The following is a 20,278-nucleotide window of genomic DNA, read 5'->3' as shown; positions in this document are numbered from 1 at the left end:
TTATTAAATATTAATAAATTATTATTCATGAATATTTAATTGATTGATATTTTACAATTTCATTTTCATTTTATTTAATAAATGAAATATAAATAATAAATGAATGAATAATAATTTAATATATGAAATAATAAAAAGAAATAAAAGATAAATAATAAAGAAATATAATATATTTAATATATAATATAAATTATTATCAAATATATTATAATATCAAATGATGAATTATTTTTATTTCAAAATATTTTGCATCCATAAAATATGTTGCTAAATATTTTGCATCATTAATTTTTGCATCATTAATTTTTGCATCATTAAATTTTGCGCTTTTTTTATTTGTTATAATAAAATTTGAATCCTTGATTTTTTCTTTCTTTTCTTCTTTTATCATCTCTTTTCTTTTATTACACTTTATCTTCTTTCTTTTTATATTCTCTCCTTTCTACTTTTATTCTTTCTTCATCATATCAAACTTTTTACTTTCTTTTTATTCTTTTATATCTTTCTTTATCTTCTTTTTCAATTATTTGCTTTTTTTCGTTGCCGTTTCATAGATTCCTTTCCAGAAATTAATAGTGGAGATATTATCTGGATATTCATCTTCTTTAGGCTTATTTAGATGTTGCCTTTTTCCATATTTCATCATTTTATAATTCCATCTTATTCTTTTCCAATTATTCTTTCTTGCTTCTATTTCTATTATTTTCATCTTTCGGATGTATTTATAATAGTTTATTTGCTCATTTGTTTTTATTTTAATATGATATATATCATATTTCTTAATATGTAATATTCTTTTCAATTTCATATATTGTTTATTATTAAGTAAATCTCTCAATCTACATATTTTCGACTGTATTATTCTTTCTATACTTTTCTTTCAACTTCTTTCTTGTTTATTTTTATTGATGATGTTAATAGTTGAAGCTACAGATTTAATATAATGATAATAATCATCTAATGTATTGATTATTATTTCATTTTTATTAATAATATTAATTATTTGATGTACTTTCTTCTTATTGTAATAATAATTAATAAATTGTACATCATCTTGTTCTTTCATTTCTTCTTCTTTAAATATTTTCATTACCTCCTCTTCTTCTATTTCTTCTTTCTTGTTCATTTTTGATATTATTTCTTTTAATTCTTTATCTTTCCATTGATGTTTTATTATTTCTTCTTCCATTATTCTATTGATTTCTCTTTTAATTTCATTCTTTATTTTAAATGTCTTCTTTATTATTTCTTCATATTCATTAATATCATTTACTTTAATCCCAATTTCTTGTATTAATCTTTCTATTATTTCTTCTTTAAGTTGACACCTTAATTTCCTTTCAAATAATTTCAAAACAAAACATTTATAAAGTGTTCAATTTCTTCTTCTCTATCTATTTGCTTCCCCCGTTTTTTTGATTGTCTAATTCTAATGTGGTGATATTCTTATATTGAATTTCTATTTCTTCAATGAAATTTCTGATTTAACTTTCTTTTTTGGAAGATCATTTCACTTGATGATATTTCATCAGCTACTACAACATTGATGAAAATATCATTCACAATTTGTGTTTCAGATGAGTCTGTTATATTGTAATTTACATCATCTTTCTTCTTTTCTTCCTGTGTATTTTTATTTTCTAATTTAGATAATTTATCTTTCAGGAAGAGTAATTGTTGTGTTAAATTGTTTACTTCAGACCTTTTCCTTTCAGATTCAGCATGGAATTTGAATATTTTTTATCACACTCTTATTATTGTGTTTATCTCATTCTCATGCTTCTTCTTTAATGCCATAATATCTTTTGTTAGTTTATTAATGGTATAGTCTTTTACTTGTATTTCATTTTTCTTTTCTTCTTTCTCTTTCATATTCTCCTCCATTCTTTCTAATTCTTCTACTCTTTTCTCATTTTCATTACTTTTCCTCTTCATTAATCTTCTTCTTTATTAAATTCTTTATCATCTTTATCTTCATATTTCTATTATCTGCTTTTTCCTTGTTTTATTATTATTCGTTTCAATTGTTTTGAATCATTTATCATCATCTTCCTTCATATTATTAATTTCTTCTTTTCTATTTGGTTTTGTTTTTTTTCTCGTACAAGAAAATACCATCTTCTACATATTGTTGATGATGTGTATTCTTTAATCTTGTTTTTTTTAATTTCTTCTACCACTTGTGGTGTAAGTATTTTAATTTCTTCTTCAAAGAGTCTTTTCCAATATTCTAGATGTTTGTATTTCTATCATTTCTTTTCTTTTATTTCTATTTTGTTTCTTACTTTGATGTTGTTTGTACATTCTTTATGTTGTATTATGATATTTATTTCTATTATAATAATAATGTTTATTTCTATTGAATTTACTATTAAAATGTTATGACGATGATTATGAATGAAATGACGAGTGAAATAATGAGTGAAATGATTTGTATCATCTATGTTGTGATATTTATGGTTATAATTATTATTGTAATGATTTGTGTGATTATTCATGTATCTCTGTCAATACAAATAATATATATTTTCACTCGTTCTTATTTAGATTTAATTGATGATATGAAGTTCTCTTTCTTTTGTTATTTGTGTTGTTATATTTTTGTGTTTCTTGTAATACACCAAATTCAGAAGATACATTTAAAGAATAAAATGAATAAGAAATAAAAATAATAAATTGAAATGATTATATATGAAATATATGATAATGCATCTTTTCTAAATTATTCATTTAATTAATATTTATATATTTATAAACTGAATAATATATTATTTAAATAGTTCATTAATGATATATTTTATATTTATTTTAATGTATTTTATTTAAATTTATTTTATATTTTAATGTTTCACAACTAATTATACAATAGAATGTATTTAAATTATAAGTGTGATAATGTATAAACATCATTTTATTACATATTAATTATTATAACTTCAAATTAATATGAATAATTAATTGTATTATTATATTCATGAAAATGATACAATAATTATTATGAAAGAGGTATTAATTGAGTATTGAATCATTAATAATTGTTTATTTAAGTTATCAACAAATTACATTGATTAGTTCATTCTTCTTATTGTTATTTGTATTTATTTACTATTATTTATATAATTTTCATTCATCAAAAATATTTATCAATCATTTATTATCAAATACTCTTAGTTAATATTTTCATTACAAAATTCATAACATCATTCTATTTTCACTTCTTATTCATTTATATTTAATTTATCATTTTTCATATTTTTATTGTTTCTTCTATTATTTTATTTCTTTTATGTCATTCAATTCTTTATGTATTATATTGACTATTATATTTATTAAATTATAAATTCTTTCCTTTTTAATTATTCCATTCTTCTTTTTTATTTTCTTTTTACTCTATTCTTTTTCAGATTAATCACCTCAAATTTTCTCTTCATGTGTCTTTGTTATTTTATATCTCCATTTCTCATTCTAATATTTATCCTTATTCTTCTTTATTCTTTCTTTTATCTTATTCATTTATCATTCTTTCTGAACTATTCTCTTCAACATTACTTTCCATTTCATGTGTATTTATCATGAATATAGTACTTCCATCTAAAATGTTTCTTTCTCCTTTCATTCAACTCCTTATGTTTTCTAATAATCATCATATCCTTTCATTCTTTCACAATTTCACTTTAACATTTCCATTCTTCAAAAGAAATAGTCATAACCATTAATACAAATCAGTAATTTTCATTCTCTAATTATGAAAATACCAATAATTAATTATAAACAAAAACAAGAGTTGTTATAATTTTATATGAATCAATAGTTTATTCAATGAAATGAGGAAATTAAAGCCAAAATGAAGAAACAAATATTTTAGAAGTTGTAGATTTATTAATGAATTTCAATTATTTAACAAGTATTAAATTTTAGTGTTGTGATAAATAAAACGTATAATTTACTATTATAACTATTATTTCATATTGAATCACTTCATTTATTCATTTCTATTCTTTCTACTTGTTATGATTTTTCTTTAACAGTTTCTGTCTTTATTTCATTCACTCAATTTGATTTATTTCTTTGGTACGTCTTATTAAATTTATGTCATTATCTTCATATCACTTCAACAATCTTTTTCATGGTAAAATGTGAGTTGATAGTCTTTTCTATTATGTTTACTTTGGTTGGAACTAGATGAAAAACAAATAACAATAATTTCATATTATCAACATGTTTTATAAAGATGATTAGAGGATATGACGTACATTTACATTATTTTACTTCATCCCATTGATTTTGTCTTTCTTACATTGAGATTTTCTTGACATTTCAGAGATATTCAGTATTTCTTGTTCTTGTATAATGTGTGACTCATTCTACAACACTCTTAGAGAATGGATTATTCAATTCATTTGAAAAGAAATAGCAAAGAAAAAGAAACAACAATGGGTAAGTGAATAAAGGAAAGATTAACGACTATACACAAAGTCAAAGATAAGGAGTGATAGGAATAAAAAACTTCAAAGACAAGAAAAAAAAGAATTGTTAGAGAAGAAGAGAAAGTTGAAGTTAAAAAGGGAATAATGAGGAGATTTGAAACAACAAAATGTGGGGGAAAATACAAGATGAAGAAAGAGAGAATAAGAAATAGAAAAGAAAGTGAGAATAAAAGACAGAAAGAGAAAAGACAAAAAAGAGACTAGACGATATCGTCAAAGAAAGAAAGATAGCATCAAGAAGGATATTTAAAGAGGGAAGAAAGGACTAATAAAATCAAGAGATGAGTACTAGTCAAACAAAGAATGTTTCAATAGATACAATTAAAGAATTTATGTATCAAGTTTTACTTAAAGTAGGAAGTGATGAAGAGAATGCAAGAATGGTAAGAGATACATTAATTGCAGCTGATTTAAGAGGAATGGATACACATGGTATTCAAAGGTTTAAAACTGTTTATATTGATAGAATTAAAAAAGGAATGATCAATCCAACAGCAAAACCAAGTATTATAAGAGAAACAAGTACTACATGTGTATTAGATGGAAATAATGGATTTGGACATGTAAATGGAACTATTGGAATGAAAATGGCAATAGAAAAAGCAAAGAAATATGGAATGGGAATGGTAGTAGTAAGAAATTCAACACATTTTGGAATTGCAGGATATTATTCATTATTAGCAGCACAAGAAGGATGTATTGGAATTTGTGGAACAAATGCAAGATCATCAGTTGCAGCAACATTTGGAGATGAACCAATCCTTGGAACAAATCCACTTGCAATTGGAATTCCATCAGATGAAGCATTTCCATATTGTTTTGATGGAGCAACATCTATATCACCAACAGGAAGATTTGAAAAATATGTTAGAATGGGAAAAACTGTTGATAAAAGTTGGGCATCAATGAAAGGTGGAAAACCAATTGAAGATCCAAAAGAATTACTTGAAAATTATCCTAAAGGAAAAGCTTATCTTCATCCTTTAGGAGGAAGTGATGAAGTTAGTGGAAGTCATAAAGGTTATTGTTTATCAGAATTCGTTGAAATTATGAGTAGTTGTTTAAGTATTGCAAACTTCTTAAATCACATTGAAGAAGAAAAAGAAAAGTCAGGAAAGTTTTCTTTGGGTCATTTCTTTATTGCAATTAACGTCGAATGTTTCAGAGATTTGAATGAATTTAAGAAAAACGTCGGTGACATTAATCGTACTCTTAGAAACACTGACAAACTCCCTGGTCATGATCGTATTTATACTGCTGGAGAAAAGGAATATGAAACAGAACAAAAACGAAGAAAATTCGGTGACGACTTACCTTTAGTCACTATCAATGAAATGAAGGAACTTTCTTCTTTTTATAATGTCCCTCTTCCTTTTTAATTGATTCTTTTGTTTAAAAGTTGGGTATAAGAGTTTTGGTTAGTTGTTGGTTTTTAATGAAACGTATGCCTAATTACAAAGTTTTATAGCTCAAAAAGAATTTTAGATTAGTGCCTTTTGTTATTAAGTAATTATTAAAAATATTTCTTAATTTTTTTGAGTTAGGGATTTTGGGTGATTATTAAATTATACTGATTTTAATTACAAAATACATTTAGGTGAATGCTTGACAACATTTCATTGTCATTAGTACTTTTTGTTTTTAAATCAATAAGCACTGAAGTATAAACTCATTGCATAGTATGTCTATAAAGACTATTTTTGTTTGGTGTTAGGTGAATAAAAAAGAATAACAACTCTTTTATCGTTCTTTTTAATGTATTTGTTTAATTCATTCTTTATTTATTTTGTCTTTTTTATTAAACACAAATTACAAGTAATTCATAATTCTGTTGGGTGTTACTAAAACAAAAGCATTAACACCTTTTCTATTAAAATGGTATTTCTATGACATCATTGTATTGATTTTTAATATTGATATAATTAACAAAGTCTTTATTATAAATAACCAACTCCTTTTCTTAAATAAAATGATGCAAAATAATTGAGATGAGTTACTAAGTTGATTGAAATGAAATAATTTCTTTTTGACTATCATTCTAAATCTCAATAACTCTTTTCTCTTTTTGCTCAAACAATTTTAAAAAAGACGATAGGATAAGAAAAATTCATAAAATGAAGAAATATAAAATGTAATCAATAATTGTCTTCGTCATAGTCATCTCCTTCTTCGTCATAACCATCATCATTTTCGTCATAGTCATCATCATCTTCCTCTTCTTCAAATTGTTGATCAAAAATCAATGGAGGAATAATATTTGAATAGTAGTCATATGAATAAGGAATAATTTTATTCAATAATAACAATAAACATTCAACATCTTCTAATTGTTTGAAGAAAATACTTGTAACCTGACACTTCCATTGATGAAAAGTAGAGACATTACTTTCTACTATTTCACCAGTACAATCTAGTTCAGCTGATAATTGATAAATTAATTCATTAACCATAGAATTTGGTGCAAAAGTGAATTTAACTTGGATATTAACAACAACATTATCACCGATATCTAATGACTTAACTCCAACAGAATAATTATTGATAATAACTCCTTTCATTTTTTTAAGAATCATTTCATCAATTGACTTTTTTGAACAATAATCAAGGATTCCTGAATTCTTAAAAACAAGATAATAAAATTCACTAACACTTACTTCACCTAAACAACTCTCTTTTACTAGTTTTGATGATTCTTGCCATAAAGCATAAGTTTGTTGTAAACCAACTTCATAATCGATGTCGGTTTGAATATTTTCAAGTGCATCACAAGCTTTTTGTACTTTTCCTACATTTCCAATTGAACTAAAATAATCTTCCATTGTTTTAATTTGAGCAACTCTTATTCTCTTCATATCTTATCAAATGAAATGAAAAGACTTTTTTTCTTTCCTTAAATAGTTATATTTTTATTATTATTTTTATTATTATTAAAATCATTTTTTTTTTCATAGAACTTATTAACTCAGTGTTTGATGTTTTGGGGTGTTATTATTGAGCCAAATGGATCATTTGAGTCAATGTGTGAAGATATTCTTCATATCACTCATGTTTGTATTCAAGAAGAATTAAAAGATGAAAAGATGCATCGTGCGTTTATTAAAATAGATAATGAAGAAGTGTGTATTGCAAGTATTACTGGAAATAATCTTAATTATCCTGTTTCAGTAATTGTCGAACCAGAACATTCTTTCACATTACTTAATAAAACACAAAATGTGATGTATTTTTCAGGATATACAATAGTACAAAATAAACTATCCCCAGAGATGGAAGATAGTTTGGTAATTGAAAAACAACAATTAGCAAAAAGTCGTAAATCTGAAAAAAGAAAATCAGTTGTTGCCCCAAAAAAACCACTTTCACCTGCATCAAAAAAAATAGTTAGAATTGGTGGAGTAGAAAAGTCAATTCCGATTGAGTCATATGTTTGTTTATTTTTGTTTCTTCTTTCATTTTATGATTAAGATAACTTATTTCTTTTAGGAAGAAAGATTAAAAAAACAAAATAGAAGACAAAGATTTAATAATGCTTTTATTTAAAGTTGATTGCTATAATTTTTTTTTGTTAAAAAAAAAAATAAAAATAAAAAACATCTTAAAAAAAATAACAAAAAAATTTAAGGAATAAAAAAAGGAATAAAATGTCTATTTGGACTAAAATTAAACATTCTTTCAGTCTTTTAGATATCTCTGAAATATTTAGTGATGTTATTGTTTTTGGAATATCTTTACTTACTATTGTAATTACATTGTTTTGTTCTCCAAATCAAATGGTAATTCCAAATGAAAAAAATAATGTAAATGTAGATTATCTTTATGTTGAAAAAGAAACAATTCCTTTTTGGCTTTGTGCTTTAATTTCATATGTCCCACCTCTTCTCTTAATACTTCTCTTTTCACTCTTTAAAAAGTCTTCAAAGTTTTTATTTTATTCTTTGTTTTGTTTAATCCTTTGTATATCTTCAAATATCGCTATTACTAACTGTGCAAAACTCTTTGCTGGTCGTCCTCGTCCACATTTTTATGCTAGACTTTCTGAACATCCAGAACAAGTTAAATCAGTATATCAGAGCTTTCCTTCAGGACATTCATCTTCTATATCAAATGGAATGACATTTTGTACATTATTTCTTGCAGGTCAAATGAAAATATTTGCTTCTTCTCAAGAGTCATGGAAATGTTTGTTTTTTTTTGATATTCTATAAATTTTTTTTATTAAAATATTTGTAGTATTGGTTGTGTCTCTTCCTTCTATAGTAGCTATTTTCATAATGATAACACGAACTCGAGATTATTATCACAACTTCTCAGATATCATTGGTGGAGGAATTATAGGACTTTTTACTGCTTTCATATTTTATTGTAATAAATTTAATTCTTTATCAAGTGACCATTCAGATGATTTAAAAATTACATCAATATCTCAACTTGAAGATCAAACAGATATATTTGATGTATAATCTAAAGTTAAAAAAGAATCAATCAATTTAAAGTTAATTTAAAGTTTCACAATAATTTTGAAGATTTAATGATAATTCTTGAGGAACATCAGATTGGAATCTCCCAAGTTTTCCTTTGAGTTTGTCAAAATAAACAAAACGGGTATGAGTATCATTTTCTCTAAAAAGATAAAATTTAACTATATCCCATAGTTTTTGAACTATTTCAGGACGTTTTTGGGATGAGTGTAGATACAAAACTAATACATCATCGTATAATTTGAATTGAGATGCAATAATGCATAAATCAGTCATATTCATAACTTTCATTCGAGTATTTTCTAACTGAGTTTGAACATCTTGAATAGCTTGAGACACACTAGTATCATTTTCTTGACTATTACTTTTTTGTAATAAAGATGTTCTTAATTCATCTAATGATTGATGAATAATACATTGACACCTTAATAAATCATTTATTTGAACTAATTGACTCCTTTCAGTTTCAGAAATTTTTCCAATACTGCCTAAACAATTTCTAATTTCATTCAACCGTTCATAGACATCATTTTCAGATAAAGAATAATGAACAATTTCTTTAACGGAGGCATCAATATTTCCCTGGAGTATTCTAACTTTCCACATAAGTTTAGGAGCATAAATACTAATGAATGAATCAATCCCTCTAAATCCTAGTGTAACATCGATAGTGTTATCTTCAATCATATATTTTAAAATGAGATCTCTATTTGGCCCACATGACATAATTTCTTTCACTATAGTCATTGTTAATGCAGGTATATGTTTAACTCGTTTGACACATTCAGATACAATTAATGTTGATCTAGAAATATCTTCATTTGGTTTATTTAATGAATGAATAGCAATAATTGCTGATTGAACATAACACTCCATATCATACAAATATTCTGCCAATGGTACAAGTCCAGAGTCAGCTCTAATAGCATATTCAACAACAGTGTTAGCAGTAAATTCTTTAACTGATTGATGGGTTGTAGGAGTAATTTTTCTAATTGAAAGAAATGCAAGGATTCGTTGTTGAGTAGATTCAGGAAGAATTTCTTGTGTAAAAAATAAAGGAATTTCAGTAACCTTTTCTTCTGCGTCAGGTAATTGTAATACATTGACAAGAAATTGTTTTAATTCTCCTAGATTTTTATCATCCAAGAAAGCAGCTAAAGGAGTAAGTGAAAAAGAATTTAATTCATCTGGAATTGATACTGAAGCAAGAAAAGAAGGAATATAAGTTAGTGCAATCATTCTTCGTAATTGATTGTAAATAGAAGATAATGGAGATGAAAGAAGGAAAGAATGTGATAAATATTGATGTATTAAATGATTCAAAGAAGTACATAACAAATGAAGTTTATATGATTTTTGGATAGGTTGAGTCAAATTAATTTCAAGTAATTGGTTTTGTAATGTTGAAAAATGTTTTAATGAAATAGTAGTAAAGTCATCTGTCATTAATACTTTAGCTAAAAACTTAACATGATCTTTAGGTAATTCTTTAAATGCAATGGCTTGAAAACACCATTCAATTGCTCTTTTGTCATATAATCGAATTGCTTCATCAACAATATCTCTTACACCTATTCCAAGTTCCGCTTCTTTTAATAGATAAATAAATTGATTGTATGTGCATTGATCTTTTAATTGAATTAATAATGTTTTTATTTCTTCTGGACATGGGATTGGAATCTTTTCAACATGAAAAATAACCTCTTTAATCTCCTGATTATCTAGTAGATTTATTACAATCTCACAACTTTTAGAGTCTTCAAACTCAACAAAATACTCACCATTACACCCTGAACATATTCCAATAGGTTTAACTCCAATAGTCTCAATAGTGTATTTGATAAACCATTGTTCTGTATGTTTGTTATTGCATTTGATACATAAAATTGTTGAAAAGTCTTCAAAGAAATCGTTATTCCCTTCAATTTCCCTTTCTTCCATTTATTTTTTTTTAGTTTTTTTTATGATTCTTTTTAATTTCTTTTTAATACTATTCTTTATTTTTTTTAATATTTTTTGTGATATAAAACAATTTTATGCAAAAGAATATACCTTCACAATTGAGTTATTCTACTGTTATTTTTCATATAATACATTGACAAGTTTCTTTCATCATTTTTATCACTCAATCTCAAAGAAACAAAAATGAGTTCAAATGAATGGATATATTTAAACAAAAAGGTATATTCTATAAGAAATTCTTTTGTAGGTTTTGATATACTCAAGTAAATATTATAAAACAAAGGCATAACATCAATGAATATTCTTATTAATATTCTCTGGCAAGTAACTGAATTGTTGAGTCATAAAACATATAATATTTGAATAATAGATAAAAGGTTTTTTATCATATTTATTTTTGAAACTACAACTGGATTATTTTAAAATGATATATTTATAATTCATGTTCTTTCTAGAAAAATAATTAAAGAATCTTTAGGTTAAAGTCTGTATGAATGAAATTGTAAATCAATGAATAAAATATTTAAAATTTATATTAATTTTGATAAAAAAAATGTCTGTGGATGTACATTCTAGTAGTAAATACATATCTCATAAGATTGAATATTATAGATACTTTGTTTTAACGATGATAATTTCAAAATATACAAATCTGATTAAGTATTGATGTATAAAATTGAACGATTTTGTTTTTAACTTGTTTATTTTTTTAATCAGAATTACTTTATTAAAGTTATGAAAAGAAAGAGTATTAAATAATTTAAAAAAAAAAACAAAAGGAAAAATAGTCTATTTTGACTTTTAGAAGTTTTTAGTCCATAAAATCATTACTAATTTGAGTATTATATTCTTATATTTCTTATATTTCATTCATAGATATTTTATATATTTTTATATATCCTTTTCATCTTTTTTTGTTGTTGAGAATAAAACATACAATTTTAAATCAACTCTTCTGTAAGAGATGTTTTTATAACTTTTAACTAGCATACCTATTCATTATAAATTCTTATGTAAAAATAATAGAATTAAGAAAGATTGAAATCAATATCAAGAAGGTTATTATTTAATAATCTTGTGACAAGTTGTTTGTATAAGAATATGTATTATATTTATTTGATTTACTAGTGTTTTTTATTTAAATTAATTAAACAAAAAATACAATCTATCTGATTTATTATTGAATAGTACCTCTATCAGTAACAAAATGACCAATTATCACATAACAATCATTCAAAAATTTTCTTACATTCTTTTAAAATAACATAAGTTATAAACATCCTGTTTATTTTTATTAAGTTAAACTAAAACAATACCTTATTTCGTATCTTTTCTGTAAAGAAAAAATAATTAAATATTATATGATACGTAAATCTATTGCTTCTTAAATAAACCTATGTTAATAAATAATTAGAATGAAAGAATAAAACAAATGAGAATAGTTTTCAATATTTCTTAACAATATTTTTAATACATACGTAATGTTATGAATATACTTATCAAATCTATTTTTTCTTTAAAACATAGCATTTGCTGTTCTTTTATTCATTACAGAATTTTTATTTTCAATAAATCTTTTTGATTGACAATTTAAATAATAACAAACTAACTAAATAAACAAACTATGACAATTATATCATCAATTCTTTAATTAATTTAGTTTCATCTAACAATAATTCATCTAACTTTAAAATGTTAAATACCTATAAAATCCAAAGTCAACTATCAACAAATTGATTGTCTTCAAACTATTATCACCTAATGTTAAAAGATGTATATATAAATAACTTTAACAATGACAATAATAATGAGTAAATTGTTTTGTCTTTTTGTAGAGTTTATTGATGTGTTGAATTTAGTTTCATTTAGAATAATTCATAATTCTCAAACAAAATAATACACTTATTAATAACATAATATAATAAATATTTAAAAATAGCTTAAATCATAAAATTATTAAAATTTTATTTTATAATAACAAAAGTATTTTTCAATTGCTTCTTTCTTAAAATTCCAAATCAAAATCCCATGTCTATTTTTATAGTTTTAACGTATAAGAATGATAAAATTATGGAAGTTATTTGAAAGAGTGTGACAAAGTTGAACAAAACTCGAATCTCAGGTAAGACATTCAATACAAAAAAAGAATGAAACCATACATATCTCTAAAACCATTGCTAGAACATGAAGAGAAAAAGGAAAAAGAACGAGAAAGAAATAAAAAAAGACAAATACCAAAATTACAAGCTTCTCGACGTGCAAGAGAATATGAAACCCAACAACAATCAATGTTATTGGCTTTACTAAATAAGTTTTGTACTGTACATATTACAAAACAATGTAAAAAGGCTGAGGTTACACATCAATTTTTTCGTATAAAATTGATTCAGTTTTCAATAGAAGATGAAATCAATGTTGAAAGATTTTTAAATACAAGAACTCAAGAAAGAAAACAATTTGAAATGAGGTGTGGATGTACAGAAAAAACTTCTAAAAGAAGAATGCAAATCAATAAAAAAGTAGAATTACTTCATTTACTTATTGATCTTCTTAATGAAAAAGGATTTACGTTTAGAAGTAGATTTACTGATCAAAAAATGGGATCATTACAAAAAGAAACAGTACTTCAAATTTATTACAAAAATGTATTTATATTTAATCATGAAACTATTATTAAAAAAAGTCTTATTATTCATGAATTAATTTCTCAAAAATTATTATCTAAAACAACTGATTTACTATTAAAACAAAATGACTATGATATTCAGAATGTCTTATGTAATTAAATTTATTGTATGTTCATTAAATTGAATTTAATTTTTCATATATTTTTTTATTGTTCTAATTTTAAATTTAAATGACATGAAATGAAAAAATAATTCATTTTTTATTTTTTATTTTTAATTGTTTTATATAACATTAAAATTGAACTAGGGTTGAAAGAACTTTTTAATTTTATTTATTCTTCGTTTTGATACTGAAAACAATGTTTTTCTTATTTGTTTTTAATTTAAATGAAGATAGAAAAAAATGCTTTTTTATGACTCCATTAATATTGTTGTTAGTGGCGTAAGACAAAAGCAATAAATTATTTCTTTAAATCTTTTGTTTTTTTATTGTCTAAATTCTTTTTACAACTTCTCTATTTTATAAAAGAGATTTATAAAACAAATTCTATTAAGCTATAAATAAAAATTTAAACTATTTATTTGCTAATAAAATAAAATTGATAATTTTATTTTCTATTGAAATAATAACATTTTTTCTGTAGCATAAATAGTAAAAAATAAAAATTTTATAAAAGGTTTCTTATTATCTACAAAAAGATGTAAAACTTTATACAAATATTTTGTAACTTGTTTATTTTCTTAAAACTAAATTTTGAAAAAAATTTATAAGAATCTTAGTATATAAAAAGAATTTCCATTCAGTTCAATCAATAAATCCAGATAATCAACCAAACAAAAAGACAATAAAAAAGTGAATGTTTTATAACTTTCTATTTCATTTAATCAAATTAAAAAAGAGATAAAAAATAAACAAAAATGAATAATAATTATAATAAAATAAACTAAATAAATAATATAATTTTTTTCTTTTTTTTTTTAATTACTTTATTTTTGTATATAAAACAAAACAAAATAAAAAATATTACAAACGATAAAGTTAAAGTAATTATTATAAAGTACATTGATTTAATAATTCATTAACTTGGTCTTGAGTAAATCTTTTCTTTTCAACCGTGCTCATAAACATATTAGCAGTAGGTCTTTTTTCTTTAGGTAATAATAACAAAGGAGTTTTTAACTTTTGTTGAAGGTCTTCATTAGTTTTTATTTTAAGTACTTCGTCTTGAATATAAAACATAATTGTTCTTGCAACACTCATTAAAGCACAAAATCCATCCATTAAAATAAAGTCAAATACTCTTAAAGAAATTTCAAAGTTAAACGCATGAACATACCATAAATAATGCCATTCAAAAATGAAAAAAGGCATAGGACAGTCAATAATTTCTAATTTTTTTAAATGATCAAACATTTGAGGATAATGTTCTTTCATAATAATTCCAGTTATTTTCCATAACTTTTGAATTAAGTCAAAATTCAAAAACATTTCTTTCCATTTATATTTGTCTCCACATATTTTCTTTGCACCTGCATAAGCTTCTTCTTCTTTTAAAAACATTGTAAAAACACTAATAACACTTGACATTCCTTGAACATAACCTAATTCTGGTTCTGTTTCAGATAATGAATGAAGAACATTAAATAATTCTTTTTGACCACCACAATATCTAATTTTAAAGTTATAATGTAGTTGAAATGTTCGATTAATATCTAAATCAATTTGTTTATCATGTTCTGACCTATTGTCTTTTTCATTTAATTCTTTATACTCTTTTAGAATTTTTTCATCAATATTATCTATTTCAAGTAATTTTTTCCATAAATCTCTTCTATAATTCATTGGTACTCCTTTCATAACTCTTTCACTTAATTTATGTGGAACCGTTTCTTTCCATATTTCTATCATTTTCTTCCATTTTTTATTTCTATTTTTTTCTTGTTTAATTTTTTGATTTGATTGTATCTTAACATCATAAATAATACTTTTCTCTTCATCTTCAGAATGAAAGAATCCAAATCTATTTGTTCCTTCAGGTTTTTCTATATTTATTTGTCCTGCATCATAACATACTTTAACATCAGCTCTATCGTTAATTTCTAATATTACTTGAATTGACATTTCTAATCTTTGTTCAATCGCATATTCTAATGCAAGTTTATCTTTTTTATCTTTAATTTTTGTACTTTCTTTATTTGTAATTAATTTTATTATTTCTATACAGTCTTTAGGTTGATTACAATAATGATGTAAATATGTCTTTCCTTCTTCATCTTGATAACTATAGTTAATATTATATTTCTTTGTTAATTCTTTAATTTCTTCATAATCAGCATTATCACAATATTTAATTAATAACTTTATTCCTTCTTCTGTAATAGCTTCTTTTTCTTGTTCTTTTTTTTCTTTTGTTGTTTCAACTGTATCTTTTATTTCTTCCTTTTTTTCTTCTTTACTTTCTGTTATTTCTTGTTCTTTGGCTGTATCTTTTTCTTTACTTTCTTCTTTACTTTCTTCTTTACTTTCTTCTTTACTTTCTTCTTTACTTTCTTCTTTACTTTCTACTTTTTCCTGGGGTTTTTCTTGATCCCTTTCATCTTTGTCATGTTCTGACTTTTCACTACTACTGTCTGATTTTGTTTGAGAAGAAGTTGAATTTGAAGATAATTTTTCACTACTTTGTGAACTTAATCTCTTTTCATCACTCTTTCTTCCTGATGGACTTTCCTCAGGGAAATCTTTCTGTTCAATTACACTTCCTTTTTGTTCTTCTATTCGATGTTCGTTTGAACATTCTTGACTCTCACTTTCACTTTTTCTTTCAGAACCAGATAGAGAAATAGAAGAAGAGGGACTAGAGAGTTCTATCTCCGATTCTGATTGTTCCCTTGATGTGTCATTTGACATACTTTCCACAATCTTCCTTTTAAAGTTCTTTTATTTTTTAATATTTATTTTTCAAAAAACTATTTTTGATTTTGAAGTTATTTTTAAGTTAATCTCTATTATTAGTTTTTTTTAATTGAAATTGAAAAGAATTATTAAAACTGACTCTTCAAATTATATGTAGCAAATTTTTACTGGACAAGCAGAAAAGGTGTTTCATTTCTTAAAAAAGTATAATCGATTCTAACTAAATAAACCATCAACTAAGAGAATTTACTTAAATAAAATCCAAACTAAAAAAAGAAATAAGAAGACAAAAACACTTTTTTCACATAAGAAAATAACAAATTAATTGATAAGTAGTTAAAGGAAATAGTTATAATTCTTAGAATTTAATTGTTTAAAAGGCAACCAAAAAAGAGAAATATTGAATCGAAAAGGTAATATAATAAATTAAATTTTATTAAGAAGAAAAAAGTTAATCAGATGAATTATTCTTTTGTTTATATTTGACTTGTTCAATTTAAAAGAAATGATATTTTTTTATACATCAATAATAATAAATAAAAGAATCATTAATTCTTATTTCAATCAAAGTCAAATATGTTTTATTTTTATAACAATTGCAAACCATTTTAAAAAAATAAACGGGAGTTTTTAACAAAAGAAAATTAGACTTGTTAGGTTGGTTAAAAAGAACACAATTTAAAGCACAAAAAGAAGGGCTACAATAAGTGTTGAAATAATAATGTTTAAACATCCACTTCTTTGATTCAAGTTTTGTTCTTTTAAACAAAAACCTTGTTCAGAGCATGTATATCCTACTCTACAATTTCCACAAGTTGGTTGACAACCTTCTTTCCATGGACTAGCACTTGAAGTAGTTGTAATAGTACATTCAGTAAATTGACAGTCAAAAGTAGTATGATCGCATTCTGTTTGATTGCTATTTGCTTTAGAACGAATTAAATAAGCTCTTTTAAGAGAAAAAGTAGTACCAACAGGAACAGAATGAATAATTCTAATAAAGTTAGAATATTGATAAGAAGAAGCATCAAAAGCAATTTTCATATGAACGGTTTCACCATCTTTGTCAAAGTAATATTTGGTTGGTAAATCTGAACTAATTATTTTAGCATTTTTTATGTCTACAGATGTTACAGTGTCAGTATAATATAAATTTGTTGTATTAAATTTATAAGAATTGATGTCACTACATCTAAAATCCATTCGTAATTCTTTAAAATCTTGGTTCAGTCGTAAAGGTGTTGTATATAAGAAACATGTAGAAATAGGATCTGACGGTGTCTTAAATTGAACTTTTGATTCAGTTAATGGAAAACTTGTTGCGGTATTCTTATCGTCAATATAATACATTCTCCATCTAAACATAGGAAGAACATTACTGTAATTTTTTCCTTCCTCAAATATTTGAGTGTCAGCTAAATATTTACAACTTCTTAAATTATAAGAAACGAAACGATCATCAGTAGAATATCTTGTGATTGTATTTAAGTTTATCCCTTTAAATTCAATTTTTTCACTATCAAAAGAAATAAGATAAATATTAATAGCATGTGAAAATAATGGAATGGTAAATGTATCATCAGGATTAATTTTAATCTCTTCATTTAATTCTCCATCAATAATTTCTATTTTTTCTGGTGGTCTATTATGGTCAATAAATTGAATTATTGAATGGCTATCATTTTTACTTAAAACATATAAAGATGGATTAATCCTTAAATCAAAATCAGATTCTGCCACTGTTACTTGACTTAATGATAATGAAGTTCCACTAGATATAGTAATTTGACTGAATACTGAATTTCTTACTCCAACAATTCTACTATATAGTTGAGAGTTAGCACCATTAATAGTAACACTAACTGAACCAGCGATCATACACACAACAGGGTTTTGTGATGGACCTACAACTTCAAGCCATTCACCACATCTATTAATACTATTTGAAGTTTTATTAACTCTAATTAAATGTTCATTTATATAACAATCTGATTTGATGTTATGTCCATGAACTGATACATTAAAATCAGGAATTTTGTCATAACAGTACTTAATTTCATTGACAGTAATTTTTGGAGAATTTAAATTAACTGCAACAAAATCTGACATACAAGGTGTATCAAGAATATGTCTATTTCCTAAAACATAACAAACAAGTGTTAATAATATTAATGTAAACATTTATGAATTTCATTAGTGCAATTTTTTAAGTTTTTTATTAAATGACAATCTATCTTGACAAGAAGTACAAATTTATCTATGTAACTTTCTTTTCAAAAAAATAAAAAGTCTCAACAGAATAATCAATCTCAAATATTTCGTCATTCCTAAAAATAGTTCTAAAGTTCTCAATTACAATCTTAATCCATTAAAAAGTAATAATTTACATTCATATTTTATATTGTTTTTCCTCCTGTTTTTATTTTTCCTTTTTTTACACTTTTTTTCTTTATATTACCCCCATTATTCTTTTAGATTTTTCCTAAATGCAACTCTCTTTTTAGATGAATAAAGTAATAAATATCTTTTTATTTTAAGTTTTTTGAAACTTTAGACGTTATTATTTATTCTTTTTGTTCATTTGGTTATTTTTCCTTTATCTTTTTGTTATGTTATTCAAACTTGTTTCACTTGATGATCCTTTCTCTTTAAATGCCAATGTCTCACTTCACTCTATTTTTCTTTATTTAATCCCTCAAATACAAACTAACCAGATTTTCTTCTTATAATGAGTTTAGAATTGAAGTTGTTTTTATTCTTTTAGATATTCTATCATTTTAATGTTTCTTTAATAAGTTATTTCGATAATTACAACTCAATTTCATAACTTCCTAACAAAAACTACTTTATCTCTTTTAAAAACTTTTCCTAAAAATAAATAATATTTGTTATTTAAATCAATTTTTATCCTATTATAAAAGTATTAAATTTTCTCAATTATTTCATTTTAAATAATAAGCAATTAATTAAGTGTTAATAGAAGTAGTTTTTATTGTTCCTGGCTCAGGGGAGATTAACCCCATCTTTGAGTCTTCTTTAATAAAAATTATTTAAAAAAAAAAGAAATGAAAGAAGATAATAACATTTTTTACTTTTTAAATAATGTTATTTTTATTATTAAATTATAAAATTAAAAAGTTAATAACAAAAAAAAATTAGAAAGAAGTTAAATTAAAATGAAAAAATTTAATAAAAAAAGACTTTGAGTATTAGAAGAAATGTTCAGTCTTTCCTTCAAGAAGAAGATGATTATCACATGGAAGTCCAAGAAGTGCTCTAAAGAAATTATCAAGACATTCTCTTTGTTTAAATAAAGCATTAATAACTGGAGAACCTTTTGGTACAACGGGTGCTTTAAGAAGATAAGAAATCATAGACATTACAGAATTAAAGTTTTTAAATTCTTTACCATCAATAGAGTAAGTGACTCTAGTCATAAATTCCATTAAAACAGCAAGATCAATCATTAATGGAGCAGCAAGAAGAGAATCTTCACAAGTGTTATGAAGAGCAATTGTATTATGTCCTCCTAAGAAAATCTCTGAAGTATATTCATCCATAGCTCTTTTAGAATCTCCTACATATGGAACATATTTAATAACAATGACATGATCTGGATGTTCTCCTTCCTTATACATAATATTATTAGATTTAACAACATCAGAAACAACATTTGATTTTGATATTTCTTTAGATCTAAATTGTGATGGTGAACTTAAATTCTTTCCATCATTATTCCCAAGATGATTATATGATACAATTGATTGGTAATTTAAGTCCTGATGATACAAGAAAATCTGCAAGAAC

The 20,278-nt window shown here is 23.9% G+C and overlaps 9 protein-coding genes across 9 annotated transcripts in view, besides 2 other annotated features; 4 read left to right on the top strand and 5 right to left on the bottom strand.

Annotated features, from left to right (window-relative positions):
* Positions 1-545: 545 nt before the first annotated feature.
* Positions 546-2,622: a repeat region.
* Positions 2,623-4,768: 2,146 nt separating this feature from the next.
* Positions 4,769-5,866, top strand: EHI_165350 (malate dehydrogenase, putative; the record flags this gene model as incomplete). The annotated part of the gene is made up of 1 exon (XM_644664.2): positions 4,769-5,866. The coding sequence occupies one exon, from the start codon at positions 4,769-4,771 to the stop codon at positions 5,864-5,866; it is 1,098 nt and encodes a 365-aa protein (XP_649756.2).
* Positions 5,867-6,622: 756 nt separating this feature from the next.
* On the bottom strand, positions 6,623-7,339 carry EHI_165340 (uncharacterized protein; the record flags this gene model as incomplete). The annotated part of the gene is made up of 1 exon (XM_644665.1): positions 6,623-7,339. One exon carries the CDS (start codon positions 7,337-7,339, stop codon positions 6,623-6,625), a length of 717 nt encoding a protein of 238 aa, XP_649757.1.
* Positions 7,340-7,459: 120 nt separating this feature from the next.
* EHI_165330 (uncharacterized protein) lies at positions 7,460-8,027 on the top strand (the record flags this gene model as incomplete). Its single annotated transcript, XM_644666.2, has 2 exons — positions 7,460-7,912; positions 7,971-8,027. 2 exons carry the CDS (start codon positions 7,460-7,462, stop codon positions 8,025-8,027), a joined length of 510 nt encoding a protein of 169 aa, XP_649758.2.
* Positions 8,028-8,128: 101 nt separating this feature from the next.
* On the top strand, positions 8,129-8,947 carry EHI_165320 (lipid phosphate phosphatase, putative; the record flags this gene model as incomplete). The annotated part of the gene is made up of 2 exons (XM_644667.1): positions 8,129-8,666; positions 8,718-8,947. The coding sequence occupies 2 exons, from the start codon at positions 8,129-8,131 to the stop codon at positions 8,945-8,947; spliced, it is 768 nt and encodes a 255-aa protein (XP_649759.1).
* A 33-nt stretch (positions 8,948-8,980) lies between these two features.
* Positions 8,981-10,909, bottom strand: EHI_165310 (uncharacterized protein; the record flags this gene model as incomplete). Its single annotated transcript, XM_644668.1, has 1 exon — positions 8,981-10,909. One exon carries the CDS (start codon positions 10,907-10,909, stop codon positions 8,981-8,983), a length of 1,929 nt encoding a protein of 642 aa, XP_649760.1.
* A 2,168-nt stretch (positions 10,910-13,077) lies between these two features.
* Positions 13,078-13,716, top strand: EHI_165300 (uncharacterized protein; the record flags this gene model as incomplete). Its single annotated transcript, XM_644669.1, has 1 exon — positions 13,078-13,716. One exon carries the CDS (start codon positions 13,078-13,080, stop codon positions 13,714-13,716), a length of 639 nt encoding a protein of 212 aa, XP_649761.1.
* An 892-nt stretch (positions 13,717-14,608) lies between these two features.
* Positions 14,609-16,465, bottom strand: EHI_165290 (Rab GTPase activating protein, putative; the record flags this gene model as incomplete). The annotated part of the gene is made up of 1 exon (XM_644670.1): positions 14,609-16,465. One exon carries the CDS (start codon positions 16,463-16,465, stop codon positions 14,609-14,611), a length of 1,857 nt encoding a protein of 618 aa, XP_649762.1.
* Positions 16,466-17,149: 684 nt separating this feature from the next.
* On the bottom strand, positions 17,150-18,652 carry EHI_165280 (uncharacterized protein; the record flags this gene model as incomplete). The annotated part of the gene is made up of 1 exon (XM_644671.1): positions 17,150-18,652. The coding sequence occupies one exon, from the start codon at positions 18,650-18,652 to the stop codon at positions 17,150-17,152; it is 1,503 nt and encodes a 500-aa protein (XP_649763.1).
* Positions 18,653-19,423: 771 nt separating this feature from the next.
* Positions 19,424-19,514: a repeat region.
* A 166-nt stretch (positions 19,515-19,680) lies between these two features.
* The window catches only part of EHI_165270 (L-myo-inositol-1-phosphate synthase, putative), a gene marked incomplete at both ends in the record, with an annotated part of 1,417 nt that continues 819 nt past the window's right edge, over positions 19,681-20,278 (bottom strand). The window contains one exon of the mRNA XM_001913679.1: positions 19,681-20,268. Coding sequence (XP_001913714.1) covers positions 19,681-20,268 — 588 coding nt within the window. The remainder of the gene's footprint in view (positions 20,269-20,278) is intronic.

The sequence above is a fragment of the Entamoeba histolytica genome, genomic scaffold (assembly GCF_000208925.1).
Source record: "Entamoeba histolytica HM-1:IMSS scf_1104750518787 genomic scaffold, whole genome shotgun sequence".
Lineage (NCBI taxonomy): Eukaryota > Evosea > Mastigamoebida > Endamoebidae > Entamoeba > Entamoeba histolytica.
Note: the sequence above shows the minus strand (reverse complement) of the source record. Positions and strands in the feature narration are given on the sequence as shown.